The sequence below is a fragment of the Morone saxatilis genome, unplaced genomic scaffold (assembly GCF_004916995.1).
Source record: "Morone saxatilis isolate NCDOM2014 unplaced genomic scaffold, NCSU_SB_2.0 Contig17, whole genome shotgun sequence".
NCBI classification, from domain to species: Eukaryota; Metazoa; Chordata; class Actinopteri; family Moronidae; genus Morone; species Morone saxatilis.
The window spans coordinates 4,741,893-4,751,909 of NW_023339729.1; the positions used below are offsets into that span (position 1 = coordinate 4,741,893).

The following is a 10,017-nucleotide window of genomic DNA, read 5'->3' on the forward strand; positions in this document are numbered from 1 at the left end:
AGCAGAGGAGAGTAGAGGATGGGATAGTGTTATGGACAATGACAGCCAGCAGGCTTGTGGCCGGGCTCAGCCCCAGGCTCTGGACTCTTCACCTGGTGAGGCAGAAGAGATGCCAGACCGGAAAACACCACACATCTCAAGGTGGAGGGGAAACAGGGAGCTAACAAAGATGTAAAACAGGAACAAAGTCACATGGATACTCCAGTGTGTACATGCTGCTGTTGGTGTGTGTGTGTGTGTGTGCATGGGAGGATATATTTTACCTTTTCTCCAGACACCACACACAGGGACTCCGTATCAATGCACTTGGAGTTCCTCAAGCATCTCTCCAGCTGTCTGTTTAGCTTCACTGACAACTCAGACTGTCTGGAGAGAGAGAGGAAACCCCACAGATGATTTACACTCTCTGCACAAACAAACCACATTGCAGACACAGTCCTGGTCTAATGTGTCCCTTACCTCCATCAAAAAGTCTCATTTTAATGATGGGACGAGAAACATTGCCCGTGAACATGTGTATGTATGTATAATAAAGTACATACAAACATAATGTCTTGAGTTCCTTTCTCACCTGCCAGGTTCAAATGCTGGTGAGGCCATAGGCGACAGCTCGATGTTGAAGAACATGATTCCCTCGTTTGGTCGACTCTCTTTAGGAGCCACCAGTTCACACGACACCTGGGCCATGACCCTGTAAAATGTAGCACATTGATTTTCTATTATGACATTAAACACAAAATGTTCCATGTGAATTTTGGTGCATTTTATTTCAGGGTTTGAGAAGACCCCACAGACCTTCATACAATACAACTTTATTTTTACATGTTATAAGATCAAATGTATTTGTCATGCTAAATTACATATTTGTATTTTTATTTATTACAGAAAATACAGCATATGAAGCTGTCAAACTGGACAGAAAAATGTTAGAGCTAACTTTAAAGTTAGGGGGGGTGATTTATGAGGAAGGGTAACCCTTAATGGACTATCAGGGAGAAAAAAGCAAACTCTTTACACATATGTGGCCATAGATTCACCTGGTTTTCCCCAAATCCACAAAGCAGCATCCATAGTCAGTTCCGAATGTGATCTTCATCTTCCTGTAGTCATAGGTCTGCCGTCCATCCAGACGCTGCAGGGACAGGACAAGTTTGAAGTTTATTTATTTAAAAAGGGACAATGCACATTATTTAACACTGTGTAAATGTGGCAGATTTAGCCATACAGGCTGATTTACATCCGCAGCCCCTGGCAGGTTGATGGCTTCATTATTCTACATCAGTTATAGTAAGTTAGTCGTAACTGTGCAAATACTGACATTATTGTGGAAAACTGGGTCACTACATACAGTGGACACAATGAACAGAAACCAGCTCACCTTTTTCTCTTCGATGGCTTTGAGCAAGAAATCCCGCTCACAGTTAGAGAGCGGTGTGTCCTTCATTCTGCTGGCTTTTGCTGTCAATAATCAATCATTTAATTCACAACTGCGCTGCCACTGCTCCGACAGGCATGTGGTCGCCGTCAATATTTTCTGAACTCTAACCCGGAAGTGCATGCGACGTGCCATAGTAAAAGTGGGGGAAATATGTTTTTATTTTTTTGACTAGTTTTGACTGATCTCGAAATGGCTGTTATGTTAACCTACTTCTGTTTAATTAACATTGTCCAGATGTTTGCTGGCACTGTGCCCGTTGAGCATCCTTAGCACAATTTACTGAAGATAAGCTTTTACTTTGTAATCCTACTGCAGAGCGTTCTGATGCCTTAAAGCGCTCCTCCTAAGCTCGTAATTTGGGGCTTTCAAAGTTGGAAATATTGACAGCGAGTACCCGTAGCATTTTGTGGGATTTTTTTAAATGAATGCTTATTACGAATTAATGTGGTTTTGTTGGCGCACTCCCAGAATGGATCCTGTTGCTAAGTTGGTTTTGGGTAGCTGTATTTTTGGAAGCATATCGGCAAACTGCCATTTTGTCCTGGGCATCGTGCATATTTATTAAAAACAACATTTCACAACAATGATTACAGTTTAAATGGTGAGATGAATTGTTCTAGTCGTTCCAGTAATACAGATTATTTATTCAAACCTCATGTAAAAGAATAGCAAGCTCCGGCAGCGCTTTCCTCTCCTATTATTTATTACGACTGGCGGTGGTACTTGAACGCACCACTCACGCTCTTCATATGCGCGAGGTGCGCATGCTCAGTTGCAGGGACACGCTCGCTCTCACCAACGGTGCACCGTTATCGGGCCGAGCTGTCGTCCCGTCCTCTTCTCTTCTCTCTTCTTCTCTTCTCCAGCCGTACACGGCGGGCCTCGGTGAATCTCTCAGAGGGCCGTACGCTCAACATACTCCCTCTGATTTTCGAAGCGGAGAAGCAGCTGTTGTCGAGGGGTTTTCTCTGCAGTTAGAGGGCGAAAGGTTTGTTTGTGCGCTCATTCATTCTCTCCATCTCTCCCTGTGCGACATCACTGCTGAAGGCGAGCTAACCGTTGCTATCCACTCATTTCTACACTCAAACAAGACATTTTCGGCCACCGTTAACTTTAAGAGTATGATGTTCTCTTTGTGTTCTTAACGCCAGTGCTTGTTTAATTAATGGGCTCGTTGAATAAGCTCATTAGTTTACAGCTAAGCTTGTGTTATGCTAACGGTTGCCGTTTGTGATTGGCGCGCCGTGCAGCTAACGTCAGCTAGCGGAGCGGAGCGGAGCAGGTGCTGCAGCCGCCGGAGCCTTTCATCTACAGGAGTCTCTGCAGTGCTCAGTGGCAGCCATGTTAGCTCCACAACCCTGTCCTATGACCTTTTCTTTGGACTTCCGAGGTCTCTTCAGTTAGTAGCTTCTTCTTCATGGTAATAGAAATAAAATAACAGCTCGCTGGCCGTGTTTAACGTCAACCAGAGGCTGGTAAGGGATGATACACCAGTACATTTGGACTATACCCCTGTAACATAGGAGGAGTGAAGCCTAATGGTAAATATAGTTACTGTGGTAGCTGACATCCAGACAGAATAGCCAGTGGATGTTGATTTGATGAGTTGGGGGATGGCCTGTTTACAGACACAGTTGGATAAAATATTCCAATCTGCTCATTTGCCTACACTTGGCTGGTAACGATGATCTTGACTTATTATATGTTGGGTTGAAAATGTCACCGACATTTGTAGAGATACTTTGCCTGGTTTAACTTTGTCCACAATTTGATTAATTCTCCAAAGGGAGACCTTAGCTATATTACTGTTTTCAACATGTCACTGCAATTCATTGGCTGCTTGTGTGAATGTCTGAACGCTGGGGGTGTACACACATTTCTGTCATTAAATTAATTAAATCCTGTCTGTGTTAAGTCAGACTGCAAGGCAAAGCTGTGATGTCTGTTTCATGAAGAAACAGCCTGAAGCCGATTTACAGAAAGGCCAAAATTGGAATAATTATGTCGTAGAGCAATATTGGCGTTTGCACCTATTTATCTAAAATTGATGCATTAACCTTCTCTGCCCGCCAATAGAGGGCCAACCATTGACTGAGTTCATTATCCCTGACACACACACACACACACACACACTTTTAAGACGTGTCATGTAGAAGGGGAAGGCTGCGGGGTTATTGTGCATTCACCCGGTAAAGTGTAGGCTTCAAAGAGTTAATTTTACTGTTGAGGTTGTCATGATGTGAACACTGCAAAAGCCATGCACACTTCTGTGAAGTCAAAGTAAAGGCTGGTGACTCTCTTAATGTTAAAGCAGCTGAAACTTCCATCAAGTAGCACATCTCTTCAGCAGTGGGTTCTTTTATGGACACAAACGAAAGTCACGGGTGAGAATGGAAAGGCCAGGCTGTCACGGGTTGAGAACCACCTTCGACTCATTCTTGATGAAGTCAAGAAGCCGGTTCACTGAGGGCTTTCACCGCTACAGTGCTATGAATCTCACCACTTCACATCTCGATCGGATTCTCTGCAACAAAAAGCAAGAGCTCAAAAGACATTTTCAGTAAATGTGCCTACTTCTGAGACACTGTTGTTTTCATCTGCATCAAGCTTCCACATGTTTTGTATATTCTCACATCAGAATCCATTTTTTTTCATCTCTTCCTGTATGGGATGTGGTCAAGATTTCTTACAAACCGTTTATTTAACTGTTCCTTTCTTTCAGACCAATGATGCGAATCAATGAGCAACATTGCAGCACATTTTTCCAGATGACATAGCTCGTAATACTACTCCCCCTTCATCATCTCTCCCCATTGCTTTATCAGAATCCTTTTGATCCTCCTGCACTGTGATGTTAGCAAATAGAACAACAGCAGTATGGGAATTAAAGTTAATTAGGAATTAATGAAAGCGTGCTGCTGTGCTGTCTGCAGTGATGCTTTTCAATTCCTGCTGCTCACAACAAGAGCGAGCAGGTGTGGCAGATCAATAGGAGGTCATTGGAGCTGTTGGGTGTAACAGATCTCTGAATTGTACCATTATTCTGCAGGTCATCTTTTAAGGTTTCAAATGCATATTAGGACACACACAAAGGTTCTGATGAGATGTATTTGCTGCTAGAAATGAGGACTAACAGGGATATTTGGGAAAGAGAACATAATGTAAACCCAGAGAGGTTAGCTGTACGTTACAGGTTCGAAAGCACAGATAAGTCTGGCATCTGCGTAGAAGGAGTCTGTCTTTATGATTTATCTGGTGGGGACACATTACAGCAGACAAAGGGCAGACGTTAAGGATTTTTTTAAGGAAATAGTGCGAAAAACGCGAGATAAGGATGTGATCTGAGGACACAGGCCCCATATCAAGGAGCACCATGTACTAATGTGACCTCAATCTCTTTTTTTTTTTTTTCTCCAACTCCCACCCTCCCATCCCTCCTTCCTTTTATGCACTTGTGTTTTCTATTTATATCATTGACGCCCCCGCACGCACACACACACACACACATCCCTTTCCTCTCCATAAATAACTGTCTTACTCTCACCTGCCTTCTCTTCCCAACCCCCTCCTTCATCCTCCCATACCACGCCCTCCTCTCTCTGCTGCTCACACCATGCTCGTCTCTGATGCCCCTTACCTCACCACGCCCCCCGCCCCTGTTTTTACCCTTTACAGATGAAGTTGGACAGAGGTTGGATGTGGCGCGTGCTGCTCCTGACCTCCCTGGCTGTGGCGGCTGTGGCGGCCCAGGACCAGCAGGTGGAGGCTGACGTTTCGGACATCGATGAAGATATGGGCCTGGATGACGAGGAATTAAATGTTCTGATGGCAGAAGAGGAGGAGGAAGAGGAGGAGGAGGCGACGGTGATGGATGAAGACCACTCTGATGAGACCGAGACAGAGACAGCGAGTGAGAAGGCTGGCGAGGCTGGAACGGATGCAAATGTCTCCTTCCAGGTCAGGAATGGGTCATAGGTCAAATAAAGGTCATATGTGAAGCTGTATCAAAGCTTCTAAAAATGACATTTAAGGAACATTTTCTTGACAGTTGCAATGCTCTAGATTAAGGGAAATTGAGGGCCTGTATATCAACTTCTAATTTATGTTCTTTGTTCTCCAGGTAACGTACAAGACTCCTGTCCCCACTGGAGATGTCTACTTTGCAGAGACGTTTGACGATGGATCATTGGACAGGTATAGCCTGAAAAATTTACCAAGTGCCGCTAAAAAATACAGTGTAAATGTTTGATGCATGCTGGGATACGTGAGCCTCCAGTGGTACTGAGTGTCCAGGATAAACTTACACATCAGTGGTTGTTGTCTGTCTGTGTTCACCTTTTCTTGCGTGGACTCACAAGAGTTTCGTGATGTTGATCTCCACAGATGGCAGCTGTCAAAGACGGTGAAGGGGGACACAGATGATGACATTGCCAAATATGACGGTTTGTTACTCTTTTCCCCTTTCTGCTAATCCACACATGTGCGTATGAGAACTCCTCCTCATGTGTACCTTACAGAGACTCACTTTTCTGTATGTGTGACAAGAGAGATATTTACAACCATGGGTTGTATTTTTGCCACCTCGTATTGGTTATAATAACACTTAACTTGGCAGTATAATTGCTAAGATGTGAGGTCACAATATGACCCATGTCAATGTTTACCATGACCCTGAAAATCAAACTCGGGTTGCTGAATGTCCGCCCCTCTCCTCTCCGGCTGTAGGGAAGTGGGCTGTGGAGCAGTTGAAGGAGAACAAAGTTCCAGGAGACCTGGGTCTGGTGCTCAAGTCCCGGGCCAAACACCACGCAGTCTCTGCAATGCTGGACAAACCCTTTGTCTTCCAGGATGAACCTCTGGTCTTACAGTGAGTTCACCATGTACCCTCATTCTTGTTGGTGCAAGTTTTTTTTCTCAATGTGCTACAGTAGTTAGTGGACTTGTTTAATTGTTTTGTTGTGTTCTGGTTGCAGGTATGAGGTGAATTTCCAGGACGGTATTGACTGTGGTGGAGCGTACATCAAACTGCTTTCAGACACTGGCAATCTCAATCTGGTTGGTACACGTGTTGTCATTCTACATTACTCCACTTATAATGTGTAAAGTTTTGATGTGCACTGTAAAATTGTGCTTGTGTGCGACAAAATCAGCACATATAGGCATCTTTTACTGGAGCAAGTACATGCATTATGGTCCACCTCTGTCCTGTGTATGTGGCAGAACCGGGTGCTGGGTAATGGTAGTCTGGATTTAAACTAGATAGATCTATTCCATTTACTCTTTAAATTAAACCCTTGTTTCTGCTGCACTGTAGGAGCAATTCCAAGACCGTACACCCTACACCATCATGTTTGGACCAGACAAGTGTGGCGAGGACTACAAGCTGCACTTCATCTTCCGCCACCAGAATCCTCTGAACAAAGACTTCGAGGAGAAGCATGCCAAGAGGGCCGATGTCGACCTCAAGAAGTTCTACACTGACAAGAAGACTCACCTCTACACTTTGGGTACAGAGACCATTTGGAAAGATAATGTGTATATATGTGTAAAATGTGTCTTTTACATGTAATGCTTGACACACACAGAAGCCAATTAACTGCAACTTCAGTTTTACATGTACCTCCAGACCTTTCTTTGCTTACACATTCATTAAGCATTTGTCCCTGTTGTCAGTGCTGAACCCAGACAACAGCTACGAGATGTTAATCGACCAGTCTAGCGTGAGCCGCGGCAGCCTGCTGCATGACGTTGTGCCTCCAATCAACCCCCCCAAAGAGATCGATGACCCAAATGACTCCAAGCCTGACGACTGGGACGAGAGGGCCAAGATTCCTGACCCTGAGGCTGTCAAGCCCGATGACTGGTGACTGCAACCCCCTCGCTAGTAGACAGTACAGATTTTGTTGCAGATCGGACATGTTAGGGCATCGTCATTTTAACAAACATGGACTTGTGTGTGTGTGTGTGTCTTAGGGATGAAGATGCCCCAGCAAAAATCGATGACCCTGACGCTTTGAAGCCAGAGGGCTGGCTGGATGATGAACCAGAGTTTGTCCCCGACCCTAATGCTGAGAAACCAGAAGACTGGTAAATAAACACATTCCCCAGGCCAACAAAGCCATAACCAGCATAATGTTCCAGTGTTGCCACTGTAAGCAAATGGTCCAGCCTGACAGCTCTCCACTGTACACAGGGACGAGGAGATGGATGGTGAGTGGGAAGCCCCGCAGATTCCTAACCCAGCCTGTGAGACCGCTCCTGGCTGTGGGGAGTGGAAGCGTCCCAAGATCAACAACCCTCAGTACAAGGGCAAGTGGAAAGCCCCTCTGGTGGACAATCCCAACTATCAGGTAACTAGAACTGATCCAGCTGAAGAAATCAGCTTCTTTTACGGTTTTATTTTACTGCATTGGTCAGAAATATCAAACATCCACGCTGATATCTGATCAGGCCAATACGCTTATTTATTTATTTGTAAAACGTGAATGATGATGTGCACACTACAGTACTCTGTTACATGCAACACCTCTGACTTGTCCTGGTGGAGATGCTGTGTGTTTGTGCACCAGCTGAAACCATCTCTCTTCCCTTCTAATTGTTTTCCTCCACACTTCATCTTCTCCCAAGGGAGTCTGGAAGCCGCGCAAGATCGATAACCCAGACTATTTTGAGGACCTGCAGCCCTTCAGGATGGCACCTTTCAAGGCTCTGGGCTTGGAGTTGTGGTCCATGACCTCGGATATCTACTTCGACAACTTCATTATCACCTCTCACAAAGAGGTGGCCGACCGCTGGGCCTCTGACAGCTGGGGGCTGAAGAAACTGGTGGCCAGCGCTAACGAGGTCAGTGTGACGGTTTGTAAGGGCAACAGGAACATAGAGTGGCATCTTAACAGTCACTTACATTGTCACTATGTGCATATAATTCACCACAGGGATGTCAGTTTCTGTGAGGGAATGGCTCACTATTTGTCCTTGCTCTCTGGTCCCTTGTCTTTCCTCACCAGCCGGGGATTTTCGCTCAGCTGATGTTGGCAGCAGAGGAACGACCGTGGCTCTGGGTGATCTACATACTGACAGTTGGCCTGCCTGTAGGACTGGCTGTGCTCTTCTGCTGGCCAAAGGTGCTGTGTGTCTATCATTTATGCTTTGTACGTTTCAGATACCCGGTTTTATGTACACCAGAAAACCCTTTAAACCTCACTGTGAGCCCATCTCCTGTTTGTGTCCTAGAAATCGGATGACGACTACGTGTACAAGAAGGTGGACCCTCCCCAGGCTGATATAGAGGAAGAGGAGGAGGAAGAAGAGGAGGCAGCAGCAGATGAGGAAGACAAAGCAGCTGAGGCTACAGATGGAGCAGCAGCTGCAGGTTAGAGGGTCAAACACAGGACATCACACTGTTCTGTTGCTGCTGTATTGATCAGTGTTTCACTGCTACATTGTTCTACAGTCGTATTTCTTTGTCCTCACTGTCACCCCCTTTACCCCACTCTCTCCAAAGCAACACAAGAAGCTGAGGAGGAGGAGGAGGAGGAAGAAGAGGAGGAGGAAGAAGAGGAAGAAGAGGAGGCTTGAGGGAGCCGGATGCAGGAGGTGACAATCTAGAGGGGATGAGGAAGAGAGACGAGGAGGTGAGGAAGGAGCGGAGGAGGAGGGGAGGAAGAGGAAAGCAAAGCTCCCGCACCGGAGAACATTAGAAAGATGAGGGTTGGTGTCAATTTGTTGTTGGGCTAGACCTCTGCGGTTTCCTGCGTGCACATTCATCCACTTCACATTGCTCTTTAAAAGGTTCCACATTGTTCAGTATTCATCTGGCTCAGGTGATAACCAACTGTTCAATTGTTTATTAGACAAAATGAAAATATTTCTTCATTCAATTGAATTTTTGACTCCGGGCAAAAAAAGATTTTTTTTCCCTCAGTAAGAAAACGTATTGCTAATGCAAAACGTCATCGATTTAAAAACGAGACGATACTAATAAGACTATTGATATGCTTATTGGAGTAAAGTAAAATGAAAATCCAAAAAAAAGTTCAGGGTTTAAGCTTCTTCAAAATGTGCATGTCCACCTATTTCATTAATTCATTATTTAAAACTCAAATCAATTTTAATAATGTGAAATATGTTTATCATATCACAACAATATGTTGACTTTCACAGCAATGAGAGCAGCTATTGCAAGTCAGTCCGTCTGTCAGTGGGTCTGTTTGTCCCAAAAGTGTGAATTGGCAGCCGTACTTGTTTCAACACACATGGTAGGGTAGCAGTTTCTCTCATGCTGTCGTCTTCGGTTCTGAGCTCAGGGCTAGAACCTCATGTTTTTGTATTTAAAAACAAAATGACAAAAGTCACAGCTGATCAGGAATCCTGTGCCTGCATTACGCTGTTGTGACACACTGTTGACCTTTAAACCAGACCAGGTCGCCTACACTGATCCGCTGTCTGCAGGTCTTTTAAAAGGTTGTTAATGTTACAATGAGGGGTGGATGAATCCATACCTGAAGTCTTGTTTTCAGTATTGATACTAGAGGCAATAGGATTGATACAAAAAAAAGATTCATGTTCAATCATGATTT

At 44.8% G+C, this 10,017-nt stretch overlaps 2 protein-coding genes across 4 annotated transcripts in view; one reads left to right on the top strand and one right to left on the bottom strand.

Moving 5' to 3' along the window:
- The window catches only part of exosc9 (exosome component 9), a 4,884-nt gene extending 3,347 nt beyond the window's left edge, over positions 1-1,537 (bottom strand). The window contains 4 exon segments of the mRNA XM_035661037.1: positions 264-366; positions 572-691; positions 1,038-1,132; positions 1,379-1,537. Coding sequence (XP_035516930.1) covers positions 264-366; positions 572-691; positions 1,038-1,132; positions 1,379-1,444 — 384 coding nt within the window. The 5' untranslated portion in view covers positions 1,445-1,537.
- A 682-nt stretch (positions 1,538-2,219) lies between these two features.
- Positions 2,220-9,062, top strand: clgn (calmegin). Of its 3 annotated transcripts, none has more exons than XM_035660545.1 (14): positions 2,220-2,426; positions 5,114-5,395; positions 5,559-5,632; positions 5,822-5,880; positions 6,164-6,305; positions 6,412-6,493; positions 6,753-6,945; positions 7,112-7,301; positions 7,412-7,525; positions 7,632-7,788; positions 8,066-8,281; positions 8,446-8,562; positions 8,672-8,810; positions 8,943-9,062. In XM_035660545.1, the coding sequence occupies exons 2-14, from the start codon at positions 5,114-5,116 to the stop codon at positions 9,014-9,016; spliced, it is 1,839 nt and encodes a 612-aa protein (XP_035516438.1). In that variant the 5' UTR covers positions 2,220-2,426; the 3' UTR covers positions 9,017-9,062. The 3 variants fall into 3 exon arrangements, with proteins under 3 accessions (XP_035516438.1, XP_035516439.1, XP_035516437.1); XM_035660546.1 differs by lacking the exon at positions 2,220-2,426 and adding an exon at positions 2,762-2,913; XM_035660544.1 differs by lacking the exon at positions 2,220-2,426 and adding an exon at positions 2,851-2,979.
- Positions 9,063-10,017: the final 955 nt, after the last annotated feature.